This window comes from Hyperoodon ampullatus (genome assembly GCF_949752795.1).
Source record: "Hyperoodon ampullatus genome assembly, chromosome: 5".
Taxonomy (NCBI): Eukaryota; Metazoa; Chordata; class Mammalia; order Artiodactyla; family Ziphiidae; genus Hyperoodon; species Hyperoodon ampullatus.
In genome coordinates, this window is record NC_136918.1 from 44157978 (window position 1) to 44180895 (window position 22918).

General features: G+C 38.8%; 1 protein-coding gene across 1 annotated transcript; it reads left to right on the forward strand.

The window, feature by feature from the left end:
* Positions 1-5910: 5910 nt before the first annotated feature.
* Positions 5911-21672, forward strand: TBCCD1 (TBCC domain containing 1; the record flags this gene model as incomplete). The annotated part of the gene is made up of 6 exons (XM_079705172.1): positions 5911-6285; positions 10684-10839; positions 14045-14411; positions 16204-16390; positions 16533-17030; positions 21543-21672. The coding sequence occupies exons 1-6, from the start codon at positions 5950-5952 to the stop codon at positions 21670-21672; spliced, it is 1674 nt and encodes a 557-aa protein (XP_079561298.1). The 5' UTR covers positions 5911-5949.
* Positions 21673-22918: the final 1246 nt, after the last annotated feature.

A 22918-nucleotide genomic window follows, 5' to 3' on the forward strand; every position in this document is an offset into this window, starting at 1 on the left:
AAGATCCCAAGTCTTTATACTAGCTTATAGAAACATTATTTCTCAATAAAGCTGGGGAAAAAGAACAAAAATCTTATATGATCTGTACCCTCACCTAGTATACTCCTTACCACGTTCCAATAAAAGTGGTTTCTTTTCTTTTTTGAATACGCCAAGCTCATTCCTGCCTAGGGCATTTGTTCTAGCTGTTCTCTGCCTGAAACGCTCTTTCCTCAGATCCTAACATGGGTGACTCCTTTTTAAACTCAGATAACAGCTTAAATTCACCACCTCATAGCAGACTTCCCTGACCAACCAATCAAAATTGGCCCCTACTGAGTCTCTATTCTTACAGTGTGCTATTTTATTATTTCCATCCCTGCCCCCCACACTCACACACATTGGAATGCCACTTTCATGAAAGCATGAATCTGTACTGTTTTGTTCACAGCTGTCTAGAACAGCAACCTAGAACAGAGCTTGTGACAGAGACAAAGTCGCTTCGACTGTGATCTTCGTGTGCTGGCTTCTTATTCTTCAGGCCTCAGCTCAGATTTGGCACTCACCCCTTTCCCCAAATTTTATAGCACTTACTAACATCTGAAATTATTCTATTTTATTTTCCTAATGTATTATCTATTCTCCCTATTAAAATATACACTCCAAGAAAGCAAGAACCTTATGTGTTTTGTTCACTGCTGTAATCCTAGTGCCTAGCACTGTGCCAGACACAGTGCAGAGGTAAGAGGTAGACCAGGTTACTGCTTTCAGGAAGATGCCTACTAGGGGAGAGAGGCCTCATAAAAGAGGAACTAAATTGCATTTTATGGTCTTATTTACCTTTGTATCTCCCACACCTAGAGAGGCCATAAACGAACTAAGAAAGCAGGAAATGACCTTTCCTCTAAGATCAGGAACAAGACAAGGATGTCCACTCTCACCACTATTATCCAACATTGTTTTGGAAGTCCTAGCCACGGCAATTAGAGAAGAAAAAGAAATAAAAGGAATTGGAAAAGAAGAAGTAAAACTCACTGTTTGCAGATGACATGACACTATACATAGAGAATCCTAAAGATGCTACCAGAGAACTACTAGAGCTAATCAATGAATTTGGCAAAGTTGCAGGATACAACATTAATGCACAGAAATCTCTTGCATTCCTATACACTAATGATGAAAAATTTGAAAGAGAAATTAAGGAAACACTCCCATTTACCATTGCAAGAAAAAGAATAAAATACCTAGGAATAAACCTACCTAGGGAGACAAAAGACCTGTATGCAGAAAACTATAAGACACTGATGAAAAATTAAAGTTGATACCAACAGATGGAGAGATATACCATGTTCTTGGATTGGAAGACTCAATATTGTGAAAATGACTATACTACCCAAAGCAATCTACAGATTCAATGCAATCCCTATCAAACTACCAATGGCATTTTTTACATAACTAGAACAAAAAATCTTAAAATGTGCATGGAGACACAAAAGACCCTGAACAGCCAAAGCAGTCTTGAGTGAAAGAAACGGAGCTGGAGGAATCAGACTCCCTGACTTCAGACTATACTACAAAGCTAAAGTAATCAAGACAGTGTGGTACTGGCACAAAAACAGAAACATAGATCAATGGAACAAGATAGAAAGCCCAGAGATAAACCCATGCACCTATGGTCAACTAATCTATGATAAAGGAGGCAAGGATATACAATGGAGAAAAGACAGTCTCTTCAATAAGTGGTGCTGGGAAAACTGGACAGCTACATGTAAAAGAATGAAATTAGACTCCCTAACACCATACACAAAAATAAACTCAAAATGGTTTAGAGACCTAAATGTAAGACCAGACACTATAAAACTCTTAGAGGAAAACATAGGAAGAACACTCTGACATAAATCACAGCAAGATCTTTTTTGATCCACCTCCTAGAGTAATGGATATAAAAACAAAAATAAACAAATGGAACCTAATGAAACTTAAAAGCTTTTGCACAGCAAAGGAAACCATAAACAAGACGAAAAGATAACCCTCAGAATGGGAGAAAATATTTGAAAATGAATCAACGGACAAAGGATTAATCTCCAAAATATATAAACAGCTCATGCAGCTCAATATTAAAAAAACAAACAACCCAATCCAAAAATGGGCAGAAGACCTAAATAGACATCTCTCCAAAGAAGACATACAGATGGCTAAGAAGCACATGAAAAGCTGTTCAACATCACTAATTATGAGAGAAATGCAAATCAAAACTACAATGAGGTATCACCTCACACCAGTTAGAATGGGCATCATCAGAAAATGTACAAACAACAAATGCTGGAGAGGGTGTGGAGAAAAGGGAACCCTCTTGCACTGTTGGTGGGAATGTAAATTGATACAGCCACTATGGAGAACAGTATGGAGGTTCCTTAAAAAACTAAAAATAGAACTACCATATGATCCAGCAATCCCATTACTGGGCATATACCCAGAGAAAACCATAATTCAAAAAGACACATGCACCCCAATGTTCATTGCAGCACTATTTACAATAGCCAGGTCATGGAAGCAACCTAAATGCCCATCGACAGACAAATGGATAAAGAAGATGTGATACATATATACAATGGAATATTACTCAGCCATAAAAAGGAACGAAATTGGGTCATTTGTTGAGACGTGGATGGATCTAGGGACTGTCAGAGTGAAGTCAGAAAGAGAAAAACAAATACCGTATATTAACGCATATATGTGGAATCTAGAAAAATGGTACAGGTGAACCAGTTTGCAGGGCAGAAATTGAGACACAGATGTAGAGAACAAACGTATGGACACCAAGGGGGGAAAGCCGCGTGGGGGTGGGGTGGTGGTGTGATGAATTGGGAGATTGGATTGACATGTATACACTGATGGGTATAAAACTGATGACTAATAAGAACCTGCTGTATAAAAAATAAAATTAAATTTTAAAAAAAAGCAGGAAATGACCAAAAATCATAAAATGGAGTTTTAGAGGAAGGAGTTATGTTCCTATGCTGGGTGAAATCCAAAAAAGCTTCCTGAAGGCGGTAACATGGAGGAAAAGCTAAAGTTAAGGAGCTAACCCTGGTGGCACTCGCTTCAGACAGCCTGGGTTTGTGTCTTAGCTCGGTCTCTGTGTTACTTTCACCTCTCTAAGCCCTCATCAGTAAAACAAACGTACTTAACTTAGAGGGCTCTTAGGAAGACTGAGATAAGATACGTAAAGGTGCTTTAATCGGTGCCCAGCCCACAGTAAGCATTCTATAAATGTAAACTGTCATTATCATTATTGTTACTGATCAAAGCGTGCTGACCTTACCAGCAGCTAGTGGCTGACCACAGCTCTGTGGAGCAATGGAAAACTTCCTAATACCCTGAGTAGAACGGCGCGACACCACAAAGCGGGCGGGTCTGGCTCCACGTTCCAGCATCAAGGACTCTCGGCCTCAGCCAACTGTTTCCCAAATCGCGGAAGTACCGGGCCGCTCTAGCAACGTTGTCCTCCAGCTCTCTGTGGTGCGAGGCCTTGCGCTTGCGCAGTGGGTGGGCGGCGGGCGCGGGCAGGTCTGGCGGGCGAGGCGCGGCTGCGCGCTGGGAGGTGCGGTCGGTTGGCTCCCGTCTTCGCAGGTAACCGTGCGCGGGCCGGTGCCAGGGAAGGAGGGAGGAAACCATCACGCCTCGGGCTTGGGCTGGGGAGGCCGCCTTCGCGCTCGCCAGGTCTTGGGTCCTCTACGGACCCTGTCAGCTGGGGCTTCTTGGTTCCCGAAGTGCGATCGGGGCGCGCTCGGGCGGCCCACTCAGAGCCCCATCCTAGACCGCGTCCTACCCCAGAGAGCGGACGAGGTGGCGGCGAAGCCTCGGTAGGACCGCCTGGGCCTCGCGCCGATCTCCTTGCCTGAATAAGCCGGATCCCAGCGCATCCCAAGGGAGCTTTTGAAGAGGGAAGGAGCCCCAGTTTATGTTTACGAATTTAGCCCTCTCTAGTTTCGTGGTTAGAATAGAGGGTTCATCCCCAGGTTCTGGCTTTTGATTGCTAACTTCAGGGACAGGGGTCAGTACCTCACAGAGAAGCCTATTTTCATTTTGGAGCGGACTAAGATCTTCCTCACAGAACTTTCATCGTCTGGTGTTACTCAGAGGGACGTTAAGCCATTCCCAATTTGGAACACAGCTGCCATCTACCCTCTCACACCCTTCTTTTGGGTTTATGCTTCCATGATTTTACACCTGGTCCTTAGGTGGCCTTCCATTTAAGGCCAGTCATTCTGGTAATTCTCTTCTGGATTCACTCCTATTTTCCGGATTCTCCCAAAACTGGGTTCCTAAAATACATTTGTAAGTAACACAGTTCTCAAGTCAGACAGACTTGAATTCTAATCCAGGGCTCTGCCAACTCAAGTATGTGACTTTGAGTAAGTCCCTTAACTTTTCTAAGCCTCAGTTTTCTCATCTGAAAATGGGGATAATCATATGTATCTCCAGGTGGTCGTGTGGATGAAAGATGAAGAACATGAAATACTTAGAATGCTACCTGGCACATAGTAAGCACTCAATTGATGTCAATTACTTTTTGAACAGAGAATTCCCAAAAGAAGCACAATTTTCTTAAAGTCAAATGCAAAACATAATAATAGCAATAAAACATTTTGATATCATCAAATTGAACAATTTGATATAATCATTTTGGAAAACAATGGTAATATATGTCAGGAGCTTCAGAAATCTCAGTTACTTCATTTCACAAATGCACATCTGAAAATTTTCTCTGGGAATTAATCATAATGCAGAAAATATGCAGAAAGATGGTAATTATAGCATTATTTATAAAAGTGAAAACACATAAACATTTTTTAGTGGAAAATTTTAACATACACAAAAGTAGAATAGGTAAGTGAACCCCCAGGTATTCATCATCCAGCTTCAACAATGATCAATATTTTGCCTATCTTGTTTTTGTGAAAAATTTTAAACCTACGAAATGTCTGAAAATAGAACAGTTGTATAAACTGGGGTACATTTATCTAGAGTGCTATATTAAGCTTTTAAAATAAGACAGAATTGTATTATAAAATAATACAGAATATATAGTATTATCACAACTATGACAATTCAAAAACTAATATCTAACCTGTGTAGAAAAAAAAGACAGGAAGGACGTACAGTAAAGTATTAACTTTGGTGGTGGGACTGTGGATGATTTCCCTTTGGTGGTGGGACTGTGGATGATTTCCTCCCCTTCTATTTTTAGATATTTAACAAATATTTCCTAAAAATCATGTATTGTTGTTATAACAAACAATGAACAAACAAAATTAAAAATATTGCATCTGAACTAAGGACAGTAGAATATGCCAGAACAGGTTCACTGTTATAGAGACTAAAGATGCTTTGACTTTCCTTGATCTATTTTTGCAGCCTACATTTACCTGAGCATTCTTGTCTGCCGCCCTGTGCTAGTGCTTCATATTGAGCTCATATGGTCAGCTAACACATCCAGATCTTTAGTCAGTCATCCTCTATGTGTAAGTGATTGGACTTTGAAATCTTATTCCCCTTATTTTGACTAGTGTTTCCCCTCAGGATAGAGCAAGATTTCTGGTGATAGGATGGCTCTTTCCCATTTCGTCTTTTCTTTGTCCTGAGCAGGCATCTATCTCATACTTCATGCATTTACACACTCTTCCTTGAACAACCACTTTGAACAAATCAAGTGAGATAGTTTTATCACAATATTTTTCTTGCTCAAATAGATTATAATGAGATCTGACCAAAAATCTATTCTGCTTTTGTTTGATGAACTAGATCCACTTTTTAAATTGACATAGTACATTTAAAAACAGTTAAGGGAGGGGTCACCTTACAAGAAACTGTGTAAATGAGTTTTATTTCAAATTAGTTTGTGAAGAAACTTTGTTTCCTAGGTATGCAAAGAAGCCTTTTCACACAGATGTCCTTAGAGATAATATGGATCAGTCCGAAGTTCAACTCTGGGTGAAAGCAGAACCCTTTATAGTGGGCGCCTTGCAGGTCCCCCCTCCATCCAAGTTCAGTCTTCACTATCTCAGGAAGATATCCACCTATGTGCGAACCCGGGCCACAGAGGGAGGTTACCCACGCCTGTCCTGGTCTACATGGAGGCACATTGCGTGTGGAAAGCTGCAGTTGGCTAAGGATCTGGCATGGCTTTACTTTGAAATATTTGATAGTCTTGCAGCGAAGACACCGAAGGAGCGCCTGGAATGGTCTGAGATTCTGTCCAACTGCACGTCTGAGGATGAAGTCGAAAAGCAAAGAAATCAGGTATGGATTTATGTGTACATTTATGTGTGTTTAATTACTTTGGGAAATAAACTATTTAAAATTTTTGTACTAGCTGTACAGTGTGCAGTTTAAGGTTTTAATGACCATGTGATGCCAAAGCACCATTTAAGTTTTAGCAGTTCCAGTTTGGCAATATTTAGTGAGTTAGTCCTTACTTAGCAATCCTTATTCACTTATTTTTGAAGCAGTAATGTTATAGAAACCCTGTAATTGGAAGAGAGAAATATTTTCATTGACATTAAAACTATTGAGGTACATGAGTGCTTATGAACTGCTGACATGTTACGGTCCAAGCACCTGACTCTTTTTAAGTGAGCGTCTGCTGTATGCTGAGATTCAAAGATGATTAGAACAGCAGCTCTGACCGCATGGAGCTCATAGACTAGTAGGGGAAGCTGGTGTGTAAAAAAGTGCTATTTAATAGACATTTCTCCAGAGAAGACATACAGGTGGCTAACAGGCACATGAAAAGATGCTCAGCATCGCTAATTATTAGAGAAGTGCAAATCAAAACCACACTGAACTCTACTCAGTACTCTGTAATGACCTATATGGGAAAAGAATCTAAAAAAGAGTGGATATATGTATATGTATAACTGATTCACTCTGTTGTACGGCAGAAACTAACACAACAGTGTAAATCAACTATGCTCCAATAAAAAAGAAACCCACATTGAGGTATTATCTCACTCTGTTCAGAATGGCTATCATCAAAAAGTCTACAAATAATAAATACTGGAGAGGGTGTAGAGAAGAGGTTACCCTCCTACACTGCTGGTGGGAATGTAAATTGGTGCAGCCAATATGGAAAACAGTATGGAGGTTCCTTAAAAAACTAAAAATAAAGCTACCATATGATCCTGCAATCCTACTCCTGGGCATATATCCAAAGAAAACTCTAATTTGAAAAGATGCATGCACCCCAATGTTCACAGCAGCATGTTTACAATAGCCAAGACATGGAAGCAACCTAAGTGTCCATTAACAGATGAATGGATAAAGAAGATGTGATATATTTTGATATATATATATATGATATATATGTATATATATAATGGAATATTACTCAGCCATAAAAAAGAATGAAATAATGCCATTTGTAGCAACATGGAAGGACCTAGAGATTATCATACTAAGTGAAGTAAGACAGAGAAAGACAAATATTATATGATATCACTTATATGTGGATCTAAAAAATAGTACAAATGAACTTATTTACAAAACCGAAACAGACTCACAGACATAGAAAACAAACTTGTGGTTACCAAAGGGGAAGAGGGGGAGTGATAATTTAGGAGTATGGGGTTAACAGATGCAAACTACCATATATAAAATAGATAAACAACGAGGATCTGCTGTATAGCACAGGGAACTATATTCAATATCTTGTAATACACTATAATGGAAAAGAATTAAAAAATATATAAATATATTACATATGTATATATGTATAACCAAATCACTTTGCTGTACACCTGAAGCTAACACAATATTGTAAATTGACTATACTTTAGTTTAAAAAGTGCTATTTAATAGTATGGAATGTACAATAAAAGTATGCATAAAGTACAAAAATAGAATAGAGAAGAGAATGATTAATTCTGGTGATAAGGAAAGACTTCACAGAGAAAGTATATTAATCAGGATAGGCTATTACAGTAACAGGTGATCCCAGCATTTTAGTGGCTTGGTGCAATAACAGTTTATTTCTTATTAATGTGGCAGTCCAACATAGGGCATCTGGTTGGATGAGTCTCTAGGCTGCTGTCATCTAAGCAATGACTGAGGGATCTAGGCATCTTCTGTCTTTTGGAGCCACTATTATACTAGGTTAAAAACAAACAAAAATGAAATTTCAGTGGCTTACAGTAACTAAGGTTTATTTCTTCTTATTTTACATTTAGGCTGCACCTTAGCTATGGCTCTTTTCCAGGCTGTGGCTCTATGTGTCTGCCCATTTGGAGACTCAGGCTGAATAAACAGCTTCTATGTAGGTCATGTCTATTCTTGGGATAGAAGGGAAGAGCAACAGAGCAGGAGAAAAGTCTTGATGCCTCTTAAAACTTTTGCTCAGGTGTGACATAAACTACAACTACTTTTGTTCCATTGGCCAAAAGCTTTGTCACATGTCCATGCCCGAAATTAATAAGATGGGAAGTAAACTACCTCACAGGAGGCAGGGAAATCCCATGGCCACGGGAAGGGCCGTGTAAGCCTCTTGGAGGATGAGGAAGTGAACAGTTGCAAGTAAAATACAGTTTGCCACAGCCATTCCCACTAGGGCCTGAGTCCTTCACTTCCATTTCTTTGGGATAGTTTTCAGGAGGCTTAAAAGCAATATATGAAAACCCACCCACATTCCATTGACTAATCCAGTTATGCCATATGCAACTTCAAAGGAGGCTGGGAAATGCCATCTAATTGTGTGCTCAGGAAGGAAAGGCATTTAGTTAGCATCTAGCCAGTCTCTACCACATGGTGTAATATCTAAACAAGGTTTTGGAGATTGAAAAAAAGTTTGGCAAGCAACCAGGAGGAGAAGGACATTATAGTTTTCATTAATTAAACATTTATTGAGTGCCTACTATGTGCTAGGTACAGTAGTGGGTGCTGTGGATACAGAGATGAATAAAACCTTCAAGAAGCTCCAATTTTTTTGAGTGCTTACTATGTACTAGTTTCTATGCTAGTTACTAGGAATATAAAAATGAAAAAGAGAAAGATCTTACAGTCTCATGGAGAGGCAGGTATATGAAGGAATAATGATAATATAACAAATAATTGTTAAATGGGAGTATGTATAAAATCAGGGAATTACGTTGAGTGAAAAAAGTCAATCCCAAGAGGTGACATACTGTATGATTCCATTTATGTAACATTCTTGAAATGACAAAATTACGGAGATAGAGAACAGATAAGTGGTTAGGGGCTAAAGAAGGGGTGAGGTAGGGTGGGAAGTGGAGCCACTAGTATAATAGTGGCTCCAAAAGACAGAAGATGCCTAGATCCCTCAGTCATTGCTTAGATGACAGCAGCCTAGAGACTCATCCAACCAGATGCCCTGTGTTGGATTGCCACATGAATAAAAGGCTATATATAAAAGGGCAACATGAAGGAACCTTGCGTGGATGGAAGTGTTCTGTACCCTGACTGCATCAGTGTCAATACCCTGGCTGTGCTGTTGTATGATAGTTTTGCAAGATGAGAAACTGGATAAAAAGTACATGGGATCTCTCTGTTCTTGCAGCTGCATGTGAAACTGCAGTTACCTCAAAAAGTTTAAATAAGAAAGTAGGGCTTCCCTGGTGGCGCAGTGGTTGGGAGTCCACCTGCCGATGCAGGGGACGTGGGTTTGTGCCCCGGTCCGGGGGATCCCGTATGCCGCGGAGCGGCTGGGCCTGTGGGCCATGGCCGCTGGGCCTGTGCTTCCGGAGCCTGTGCTCCGCAACGGGAGAGGCCACAATGGTGAGACACCCGCGTACCGCAAAAAAAAAAAAAAAAAAAAAAAAGAACGTAAAAATTTTTTTAAATATATAGATTCATGAGGTTCCACATTGACAGCTGATTGAATTGGTAGGTTTAGGTGATCCTGAGAATCCATATTTTTAAGTTCCCTAGGCATACTGATTTTTAGCCATGTTGGGAATCAGGGTGAATATAGCTGTAGTCCCATATGTATTACTTCACTTTTTTGCCTCTCTTGTATGTGTATGGGAATGGGTATATGAAGATAATCATGAGCTTCAAATCCTGAGCTTCAAACCACACCCTTCTTCAAATAAGAAATGACTTAACATCTGTCAGACCCGTAGTTTTTTTTTTTAAGTCAAACACCCTTTTAAGAATTTGATGAGAACCTGAGGCCTACTCCCCACAAAATGCATATACACCAAAAAATTGCGTACAGTTTCAGGTGTTGCACTGATATCCTGAACTTTCTTGATAAGTCTGTGATCAGGTTAAACTAACCTCTGTGTCTTGATTAAATTTCCTTCTTCCTTTCTTTCATCTGTTTGTTTATTCAGATTACTAAGTTTTTTTTTTAACTGTAATTTTAAACTTCTGAAATAATATACTTTAAAAAAACATGTACTTCATCCTTTCCACTTCATCAGTTTTGGGAGAGAATGACTATGGCCATAGATGCTACATAGCTTTCTGAGAAAGTAAGTGACTCCAGTTTAATTAGTTTTAGAAACTCCTACATCTGGGTATCAGAGACATACATATCCAATGCTAGCAACGTTTCCACATTTGTCTTCTTAGGATCAGCACACTGTTGTGAATTTCTTTTACTATATCTATTAGTTACTATATCTAATAGTGGTTGATGTTGTTTTAAGACATGTGTTCATCATTTATTTTCTTCTTGGACAGCTTTCAGTGGACACCCTACAGTTTCTGCTCTTCTTATATATACAACAGTTAAACAAGGTCTCCCTGAGGACATCTTTGATTGGAGAAGAGTGGCCTAGTCCCAGACACAGATCTCAGTCTCCTGACCTGACTGAAAAATCCAGTTGTCATAATAAGGTACCGTTTAAATTATGATCTCTTTCTCTGAAAGGGACAATTTGTGAGGGAGACAGTTTGCCTTCATTAAAAATTACTTTGAATTACTTATATAAGCCAGAGGTTTGTTGGCTTGATTTGTTTTGTTTTGTTTTTTCTTTCTTTTCCTAATTATAAAACGAAATCAATGTGTGCAATCTTAATCAAGATAGAGAAGTGATTTCAGTTCCGTCAACGACACAAAAATCACTTAGATAATTTTCAGGCAAATCGTTCACTCTACTCTTACTAGCATTCCCATTTTTGCAAATGTTAATGAATTTGATTTCGCATGATTGTAGGCAACTCAGTTAACTTCTCTAGCTTGGCTTCTTTTCTCTAAATGGAGATGATAATTCCTATTTCTGAATGGCTGTGAGAATTCAGTAATATATAGCACGAGACTTGTTGCATCGTAAGCACCAGTATATGGTGACTTTAGTTTGTGCTATAGCATGACCTCTCCCAGCAACTGATTGGACCAGGGATGGACACTTGGCTAGAATAACCCATTCCTAGGTATGTATTTGAAATTGGTCTGATTTGAAATGATGATCTGGCCCAATCAGTACCCCAGGGATTGAAGAAATTACCCAGTTGATGATAGGTATTTGCTGGTAGCTCATGTGGCATTGGGACCAGAATAGCTACCACATCTGTGAGTGACCTGGAGTTATGAGGGATTAGCAACTCTGAGAAAAAGAAGAGAATGGAACAAACATGCAGAGAGACCTGAGAGAGAACCAGGTTCAAGATGGCTTTCCAGTTCCAGTTCTGATCAGGTCTCCCTGTACTTCAGTTTGGGAGATGACTGTATGTCCCTACAGTAGAATCTCCCTTCACTTGAATTATCTTGTACTCCCCATTCCAGTGAAAGTTACCACCACCCACCCATGCTTTCTCCATCACCACCCATACCTAGTTAGTTGTCAAGTCTTACTGATTCTGCCTTCAAAATAACTCTTTAAAATTTTGTCCTTTTTTTGGGAATTCCCTGGCGGTCCAGTGGTTAGGACTCAGTGCTCTCACTGCTGGGGGCCTGGGTTCGATGCCTGGTCAGGGAACTAAGATCCTGCAAGCCTTGAGGTGCAGCCAAAATAAAATTTATCCTTTTTCTTCCTCTATATAGGCCCTAATGTCATTTTTTTTTTTTGCTTTGATTTCTATAATTAGATCCTACTTGGTCATCCTGCTTTTAATCTATAGCCCACCTACTACACTGGACTTTCTAAAATACAGATCCGTTGTATCCATCTCCTGTCAGAACTCCATCAGTGAATTCTCATTGTCATTGTTGTTTTCATCTTGTACTGTTTGGAGCCTTCTTAGGCCTACTTACCGTGGGGGAGGGAGATGCAGCAAGAGGGAGGAAGAGCAGGTGAGGCTGTGGACAGCTCTGCTTTGAAATGTTCTTTGGCATCCAAATGAGAGTTTATTAAAGAGAAAAATGCTATAGCTATTTACAAAATAGTTTATTTTGTCTCTGGCACACAAAATAAAGTCCAGATATCTTAGTATTTCATACAGAGCCTTTCGTGACTGGTCCCTACCTACCATTTTACCTTTACCTGCCACTTCCCAGCATGCTCCCTACACCCCACCCAGAACTTCCATTTCTCTGAACACAGCAGGTGATTTTAGTCCTATGGGCCTTTAGTTGCTGTTCCCTAGGCCTAGAATGCTTTTTTCCCTGCTCTGTTTGCATAACTACCAGCGTCAATCAAGAACCTATTCAAACAGCACTCCACTAAGATTTGTTTTCCCCAAATGGAGTTCTTTGTTCTTCTCATGCTCATAGAACATCTTACAGATCTCTGCTATAGGTCTCATCCCACTGTGTTATAGTTATTTGTTTATATTGTCATTTCACTACATAGTTGCTGAATTCCTTGAGGACAGGAACTATGTCTTATTTAGTTTGCATAATTCATCACTTAACACTGCTCATATCACATATCTGTCAAATGAATAAGCCAAATTATTGGTACGTCTGCCAACTCAAAGCTTATTCCCAAGGCTATAACTTCTCTTTTCTTTTTTTAATTTATTTATTTTATTTATATTTATTTTTGGCTGCGTTGGGTCTCGTCGCTGCGCGCGGGCTTTCTCTAGTTGCGGCGAGCAGGGCTACTTTTCATTGCTGTGCACAGGCTTCTCATTGTGGTGGCTTCTCTTGTTGCGGAGCACAGGCTCTAGGCACACGGGCTTCAGTAGTTGCAGCATGCAGGCTCAGTAGTTGTGGCTCACGGGCTCTAGAGTGCAGGCTCAGTAGTTGTGCACGGGCTTAGTTGCTCCGCAGCATGTGGGGTCTTCCCAGACCAGGACTCGAACCCCTGTCCCCTGCGTTGGCAGGCGTATTCTTAACCACTGAGCCACCAGGGAAGCCCCCAAGGTTATAACTTCTCTTAAATCTGGTTACTGTAAGATCAGTTGCCTTGTATCATTAGATTTTGAAATTCTTTCTGTAATTTGAGAAGGTAAATTAAAAAGAAACCTACTGCTTCATGAAATGAATGTCTGAGGCGGTTTTTTTGTTTGTTTGTTTGGTTTTTTTGCGGTACGCGGGCCTCTCACTGCTGTGGCCTCTCCCATGGCGGAGCACAGGCTCCGGACGCGCAGGCTCAGTGGCCATGGCTCATGGGCCTAGCCGCTCCGCGGCATGTGGGATCTTCCCGGACCAGGGCACGAACCCGTGTCCCCTGCATCAGCAGGCGGACTCTCAACCACTGCGCCACCAGGGAAGCCCTGAGGCGGTTATTTTTATGTTTGATCTGAAACTTTTAGAATATTTAATACTAGCTGTGTGACCTTGGGCAAGTTTCTGAACCTTTTTGTATCTCCATTTCTTCATCTGTAGAATGGGCATGGTAATAGCATCTATCCTAAGACTGTTGCTAGTTATAAATATGTTAAAGTTTGTATAACAGTGCTTGGCACACACTGAGGGTTAACTACTAGTATTACTTCTGAATTTTCTAAGGTAGAGAGAGAATCTGTTTATACCTATTACGTGCACAGAAAATCTTTATAAGGTTTATATAGCCACTTTAAATGCTTTTGGGAGGATGAGGCAAGTATAAATACAAAATAATTAGAATATAAAAGTCTCAGGTCTTACTGTTCTGTTGAAACAATGAGTTTCAATCTCATTGTTCTGTTAAAAGTGCTTTCTTTTGATATTTTTTAGAACTGGAATGATTACAGTCACCAAGCTTTTGTCTGTGATCATCTGTCAGATCTCCTTGAACTGCTTGTAGATCCAGAACAACTCACTGCATCATTTCATTCGATCCACAGTAGTCTAGTCTCTCGAGAAGCTGTTGCAGCACTCAGCTTTCTTATTGAAGGTACAGTGAGTGGAGCCAGGAAGATATATCCACTTTATGAACTTGCACTGTGGCAACCACTTCATGCAGAAAGTGGCTTCTCAAAGACCTCTAAGGCCTTTTCTTTCTACAAGCTGGAAGCCTGGTTGAGAGCCTGTTTAACTGGGAATCCATTTGGTATATCTGCTTGCCTCAAGTCTGGGAAGAAATTGGCTTGGGCTCACCAAGGTATTTATTAATATTTTAATCTATATTAAATTGAATGACAGGTTAAGGAACCTAGTGTTTTCTGGTGTATTAATGATCACATGTCTTTTGTGGAAGACCTAAAAAATATTGCTACTATAAAACAGAAAAAGGGAACGTCTCTCTTGTATATGACTTTTTCTCAAGGCTGCAACAGTCTGAGAGAGTTAATTCATTAGTCCAGGTTGTTTTGGTTGCAGTTAGTAGAAACTCCAGCTTCGGTCTGTCCTTTTCTTTGCCCTGCTCTTCTCTTTTCTGACTCTTGTTCCCCTCTCACTCTCATATGCTCACTTGCTTGAAGCTTTCCTATTTTCTATGCACCCTACCAGAAATTGGCCATTCCATAGTTACAACCTCATAGAGTTGGTGTAAAGATGAGGTTCTTTTTAAGCTACACAGACACAAGCAGACTAGCTATTTCTAAATTGGAAATTTAAATTCATAGTAGAGAGAATTACGCTTTGGTTGCAAATGTATCTATTCCTGATAGTCCAGGGATGGCTAAAGGGATAGGTTCAGGTACTGTATGACTTCTTTGGGCCCACATATAAGTTTTAAGAGAAGAGGGGCCCAGATAGAAGTTTAAAGAGAAGTAGGTACCTGTACTAAGGCCAAGCAAAATTAATGGGAAAAAACTAGAATATACTTCCACAATCTCTGAGTTTCAAAGGTAAAGAAAAAATAGTTTCCGTGCAAGTGTAAAAAAAAAAAAATCAGTTTCATATCAAATGTTTATAATTCTGAAAACCAGAAAATGGTTGAGCAACATCTACAGTGATCCAAGTATTTTATATGCAACCAAGCTATTGCTCTAGCGTGAGCTCAGATTCTCAGATATATAAGGCTCCTACAAATATACAGGAGATACTACATAATCCTTGATGTTGGTAAAAGAATATAAGTAAGTTTTTAAACATTGTTAGGGTAGGCACTGGAGGAAAAAGGACATCTGACCTTTTAGGATTATACCAAAACATGTTAGATAGTAGGATTACAAATAATTTTTATCTTGTCTTACTACTAGTATTTAAAAGTTTTCTACAGTAGCCATATATTACTTTTCTAATAAAAGGAAACAATAAGAATTGTTTTAAAAGAAGAAGAGCATACTATGTGACCTCTCCACATTTGGCCAATTTTCTTTACAAGGGTATCCTGATGGTTTTCTGGGAAGTACAGTCTGAGAAGGCAATGATGTAATGGTGGGACTGTGTTAGGAGGGCAGCCTGCACAGATTTCTTGAGGGTGAGTTTGTGTTTAAGGCACCATGTTCGAGAGGAAGATGTGCTCTCAGTTAGTAATGATCCTGGGAGTAAAGACTTGAACCCAAATACAATTCATGGAATGATGTGGTAAGTAACTTAGGAGGGGTTCAGAATTAGTATTATGGCAATTTAAAGAGATTATTTAAGAGTTGGGATGATAAATTAAGGCTGGTTGGAGAAGATACTATTTGAGTTGGGCCAGCTCTGCCACTTACTAGCCATATGGCCTTAGGCACATTACTTAAGTTAAAGGGTAGGCATGAAAAAATCTTAGATCTATAGGCAATGTTGAATGGATTGTAGGTTTAACCTTTTTTTTTTTTAAACAAAAAAATTTGAAATATTGCAAATATACAGAAAAAGACAGAGAATAATACAGCATACCCAGCACCCAAATCTAACATTCTTTTAAACCTCACATGGGTCTAATTTTAGACATGTATACATGTAGACATGTGTAACCTTGTATGGTTGATTGTTTTTCTTTGATTTATATTTTTCTTAAATAGTTGAAGGGACGACCAAAAGAGCTAAGATTGCTTGTAATACTCACGTGGCCCCTAGGATGCACCGCCTGGTGGTGATGAGCCAGGTTTACAAGCAGACATTGGCCAAGAGCTCAGATACTCTGGTGGGGGCACATGTAAAGATTCATCGTTGCAACGAGACTTTTGTATATCTGCTGTCTCCCTTACGGTAAGCAGTCTTCATAGTGTTTTGATGTTGTGACGTTTTCTTTGGACCAGGATTTGTCCTTTTATTTGCCATCAGAGAATAATATTGTAGTCAGATATTTTTCATCGTATTCTTATTCAGAGGAATTTACCTCATTTTTCAGATCTGTGACAATTGAGAAGTGCAGGAATAGCACCTTCATCCTGGGCCCTGTACAGACTGCTCTTCATCTCCACAGCTGTGACAATGTTAACGTCATTGCTGTTTGCCATCGTCTGTCCATCTCTTCTACAACAGGTTGCATCTTTCACATTCTGACTCCTACACGACCACTTATTCTCTCTGGGAACCAGAGAGTAACTTTTGCCCCCTTTCATACCCATTACCCAATGCTGGAGGACCACATGGCCAGGACTGGCCTTGCTACAGTGCCTAACTATTGGGATAATCCCATGATTGTGTGCAGAGAGAACAGCAGCACAAGTGTCTTCCGACTCTTAGCACCGTGTGAATTCTATGTGTTTATTATTCCCTTTGAAATGGAAGGGGACACAACAGAGATACCTGGGGGTCTTCCATCTGCATATCAGAAAGCACTGGACCAAAGAGAAAAAAAGATACAGACCTGGCAGAAAACTGTGAAGGAGGCTCATTTGACAAAGTGAGTATTTTCTAAAAGTAGTAATTTGTCTTATGTAAAACTCCATGGGAAAGCAAATTAATCTGCACATGTTTATAATTGTGCTAAAGAAATCAAAAAGACATAGTGTGTCTTTCACTAAGGTCAGTATTCCAGGCACAGTTTGGTTGGGAGATGGGAGCAAGTGGATACTCAAGTATTAGATTCCTTTCTTTTAAGTAGCTTAAGTTTAACTGGCAGATATAAGATTTATATGAATGAAAGATCATATATAAGGTCAATCATAAATAGATTGGTTTTAGTTTTTAATTTACTTCTCTGCGCTATACTAGTGGTTCTCAAACTGCATTGTGCATCAGGATCATCCAAAGAGCTTGTTGAAAATACAGGTTTCCTGGCTCCACCACTCCACAGGCAGACTTGCAAGGGTGGACTCCTAATGCTGGTCCATGGACTAATGCCAGTTTTTGTCAGAGCTTTCCTAATCCATGGTAAAATGTGAAAAATAAGTACAGTATTTTAAAATAATGCTAAATTTAGTCAATTTAGAATACTGTCTTTTATTCTGAAATTACTTTTTACTTTGGGGGTACTAAAATATTTTATTTTTAATAACATGCTTGTGATAGTAGATGGTTATAGTTTATTATGTCCACCACAAAATTTTATTTCAAGGGTTTTGATCTTTGAACTCTAGAAGCCAGGGACACGCTATATATAAACCATATATAAAGATTCAGAAAACATCAGTGTGGGTGGTCAGAGATTTATGGAGAAAATAGAATTTGTGTTGGACCTTGAGAAATGAGCAGAGTTTGGAGAAGAAGTGAGGGTTGGGCAGCATACTTTTAACAGCACTAGAGGAGCAGATGTGGAAGCAGAAGCAGACTTCAGGTATCCTGGAAATCAGTTGCTGAAACAAGATTCTGGTTATGGATAATGATATTTAAACTTGGATGGGTAGATTGAGCCAGATTATGTAGAATCTTGAATATCAGGCAATAAAGGTTAGCTTTAAGTGGAATTAAGTAATAGGAGCCATAAAAGGGTTTTGAACAATGGGATAAAAGCCATTTCATTTATTCAGGAACATTTATAGAATGCCTACAATAGGCAAACCACTTTATTAGATGCTATGGCAGATTAAAAAATGTGACTGGCACATATGAAGATCCTCTGCTTAGATCTGAAAGAGGGAAGTCAGGGTGATATTACAATATTCTAGACTAAGAAACTGGACTAGAGTGGAGATGAAGGGGGTGGAGACCAGAAATACTTTGACAGGAGGCTGGACTTGGTGCAAGGTTTTGTAAAAAAAAGACAAGAAAATTAAAGATACTCCAAAAATTGGAGCCCAGTTTAGAAACATTTGATCAGTTTTCTTCTGGACAGAATAGCATATACAACTTAAAAGTAGTGGATGTTCAGAATAAGTAATTATTGTCTATACAAGTATTTTGGTATTTAATTAAATTTTATTTGTTAGAGATATTAGGAGAGGAAACAGTACTGAACGATGGAGGGGTGCTTCTTCTACAGCATTGTCCATTTGGGAGCTGGAGCTAGTTTGAGAAAAGGGTATCAAGTTCTTTTCTAGAATGTTTACATGAAATGTCCTATATTCTGATAATGTCTTGGTCCTTGAGACTTAGAAAAACTATTACTTTAATAATTGGATTCCATTTGCTTGGTATCAGTCTTTTTGTTTGTTGTTGTTTCTTCTGGTTGTCATTATCTTGGAAAATTAGCCATTCTAAAAATGTTTCTATTTCTGATGACCCAGAACTGTGATTTGATGTGTAGGTAAAAATGCTTATTTTAATTAGATCTCTTGGTTTTATTAGATGTTAAAATTAGTGTTGTTCTTTGGATAGCTGTGTCTATATTGTAGTGGAAAGTACTCTGACTCAGGAATTAGTACAGATCATGCCACTTATTGTGTGACATTGAATGTGTCATCTGACCTGTCTAGCTCTTAGCTATATCATATATAAAGTATATTTTCTACCTGAAGAGATTGATATAAAAGTTTAATAAGATAACTTATAGTAACAGTGTGTGTGTAAGACACTGTAGTGGTGTGTGCTGTACTGTGTGTAGTAATGTGAGTGTAAGGCACCCTGCTTAGTGATGAGTTTGTGAGATACATCTTCTGGGTGAGATTGTTTACCCACAATATCTGAGGCCTGCCCTATTAGCATTAGCTTCATTCTAAGAGAAATTGTTGAAAAAAGACTTGATCCAGCCATGCTATTTTCTGGATGCATTCTTGTGGCATATGGATTAGGGAAGGAAGTATATAATATATAATTACATAGTTGCATTTATATTCTTTAAAACAGTTGCTACCTGCCAAAAACATAAACATCAATAACAGTCACAACTCATGCTTTACCTGGGAATCCACTGTAGTAATACTGTTGTTATCTGTTACAAACATTCCACCTGGTTTGTATCTCATGGATTGAGCCACCAGGATACTAATACTACAGATCAGTCATTCTCAATTTAGCAGAATAGTGCTGATGACCATAATAATAGGTAATATGTATTGAGCACTTACTATGTGCCAAGTACTGTTCTAAGCACCTTCTATGTATTAATTCATTTATTCTTACTAATAGTTCCCTATCACAGATGAGGAAACTGAGGAACCAAGAGATTTAAGTAATTTATCCAAAGTCACACAGGAGCCAGGATTCACACCTAGTCAGCCTGGTTCCAGAACCTGGGTTCTTAGTGTCTTTACTGTTTTCTGTGAACTACTGTCATATATAATATAATCATTATACCGATGTGATATAAAAATGGATCATTGGAAGAACGTTCTTTTAAAGCAATTCTGTTGTTAGGATGCTGCTCGTATTTAGATGGCAAGATTTTCTTACACATATGAAAAGCTTATACACAAGTGTGGAATCTGGAATGTGGTAAGCATTTAATAAATATTGACTCTGAATCATAGCATGTTCAAGTGATGAGATCCATGATAACACTAGAAACCAGCAAGAGCATGCAATTTAACTTTGGGAACATGGGAAGACAGAAGAATTATTGAATAATTTGAAAAGAAACTGCCAACACGATCCTTTTAAAGTGATAAGATGATGTCATTTCCCTGCTCCTTCCCCTCTAATGGGTCCCCATCATACTTGGAATAAAATATAAAACCTTCACAGTACCTACCAGGCCCTCTCTGCCTCATTTTCTGCCATTCTTTTCCTCATTCACTTCCCTCCCACCATACTATAGTGTTACTTAGTCATTGCCGTCCAGCCAAACACCACCAGGAACGTATCTGTAGAATAAAGTTGGATTTTATTACTCATTACAAGGAGGGAGAGAACTAGTTTCATCTCTATAAAAGTGTGTTTAAAAGAACTAATAATTGGATTTTGGCTGTTAGGTGATTTGGGGGAGGGGTGTAGGAAGCAAGGTTTTGTTGTGGGTTGGATGCAATCTGGAAGTGAGGGTAATTCTATGATTTGGTATTGTAATAATTTTTATATTAAAGAGGAGGGAATAAAGGGGCTAAAACTATAATTGTAAAGAAACAGCAGTCACTCCTTAGCCAGGAAAGGGTGATGCTCGGTCATTTTTGTGGTTTGGACCACAAAATGGTTTTGTTTGTCTGGACCTGAGATATGATTATGGAATGAGGTTTTTTTTGCCTTGATCTAGCATTGTCGCATAGTGGCCTTGTCCCCTGTTGGTGTGCTATGGGATTATTTATGTTCAACAGAAGAGCAGCAGGCCAGATCCCAGCTACACCTAGGCCTAGCTGGTGGTGCTAAGCTAGCTCCTGGCTGTCAGGAGCTTCTCTTCTCTTGCTTATCCTGAACATGTTAAATATTCTCTCACTTTAGAGCCTTTGCACTTTTTGTTTCCTCTGCCTGGAATGTTCTCCAGATATTTATTTTGCTTAATCCATCACTTCATTCAGATCTTTGCTTATGCATCATCTTAGGCTTCTGTCCATCCTTTTTCTAAATTAGCATTCCAAGTACTCTTGATTTCCCTACTCTGCTCTATTTTTCTCCAAGGCACTTATAACTACTTAAGTTCATACACATATTTATTTTATTTATTACCTATCTCCCCTACTAGAATATTCAGTCCACAAGGAGCACAGACTACATAGGTCACAATGTGAATGGTGCCCTCTAGAATCATGCAGTGCAAACCTGCCTGGACAGAGGCCATTTCTCTTCTCTTTACACATTTATCCTCATCAGTCAGAACACTACCCAGCATCACTTGGTCCTCAGTAAATATCTGTTGAGTGAATAACCACAGTAGAACAAAATATTTAATTACTGATAAGTTTTTACAAAGAGGGAATTGTATCTGACCAATCTTTTTTTTGGTGGTGGTGGTGGTGATTCAGTGTATAGAACTGAACAGAGCAGTTATTCGGAGAGAACAAATGGATAACTAGAAATAATTTAACATTTATCCCATTAAAGTATTTTATAATCACTTGGAGTAAAATTAATATGAATTAGTATTGCTACATTCTTTTTGCAATTTTAGGGATCAAAGGAAGCAGTTACAGGTACTTGTGGAAAACAAGTTTTATGAGTGGTTGATTAATACAGGACATCATCAGCAGCTGGACAGTCTTGTGCCCCCTGCAGCAGGCTCCAAACAAGCAGCAGGATAAGACTTCCTCATCAAAACACTGGTAGGCATTTATAATGGAGAGCACTTAAAACAAATTATTTGGGGGAGATCTTACAAGCATAACAAAAAAACACACAGAATATTATGTTACCAACTATTGCTGATTTTTTCCACCGCTCTCACCAGCATATACAGATTTTTACATACCCATATATACCACATTTTATAGTGAGAAGGCCAAGCAAAATATTCAGGTGTAGCCTATAGAGTTACGGGCAAATATAATAGCCAAATTTGTCTTTTTTGTCTCTTGCCTGGCACATTATACCGTCCAAAGCTGTTCTGTACTTCCCCATATATGGTTTTAAGTCTTACCCTTTCTGACACATTTTTCCTCTTTCCCATAATCCCACACATAAATCAATTAATAAATTAGCTAATCTTTGTTAATTATACATATGGGCATTAATAAATTACCAGAATTAATCCAAATGAAGATTTGAATACTAAACTCTAGGAGACCTACAGATTCAATAGAAGAGAACATGGATACAGGCAAATTTATTGGAAGTTATTTAATCCAAATACATAGTATTCTTTTTTTAAATAGAAATTAGCTTATTTTGCTATTTTAAAGTATCTTTAGAGACTAACAATAGAAAAACACAAAGGACATAAATAGGTAGTTCACAGAAAGATACTTACAAACACAAAGATGCTCACTTTCACTTAAAATTAAAGAAATGTAAGATACTATTTTTCATGTATCACACTGGCAAGGATCAAAAACATAGTATACAACACTGATAAGACATTTCACTTACCTCTGGGGAAAGTGTAAATTTGTGCAACCTTTTTGGAGGATAGTTTGACAAAATCAGAATTAAAAATGCACACATTCTTTGACTTTGCAATTTCACTTCTTAGATTTATCTTACAGATACATTCATGTATGTAAAGATCTGTTTAAAACAGATGTTCAGAAACTAACACAACATTGTAAAACAACTATACTCCAATAAAAAATAAGTACATACATACATACATATACAAGAGATGTTCATTGCAGCATTGTTTGAAATAGCTGTAGGCTGGAAATCAGCCACATGCTCCCCATTAGAGGGCAGGTGCCTAATGAACTGATTCATCCATGCCACGGAATGCGTCTTTGAAAGGAATGAAGCACACCCGCATGTGCTGATCCTGAATGACCTCTAGGGGGTGATGGTGAAAGCTGGCAGGGGGTGTAAAATGTTGCCTCGTGTGTTTGAAAAAAGGAAAGGGAT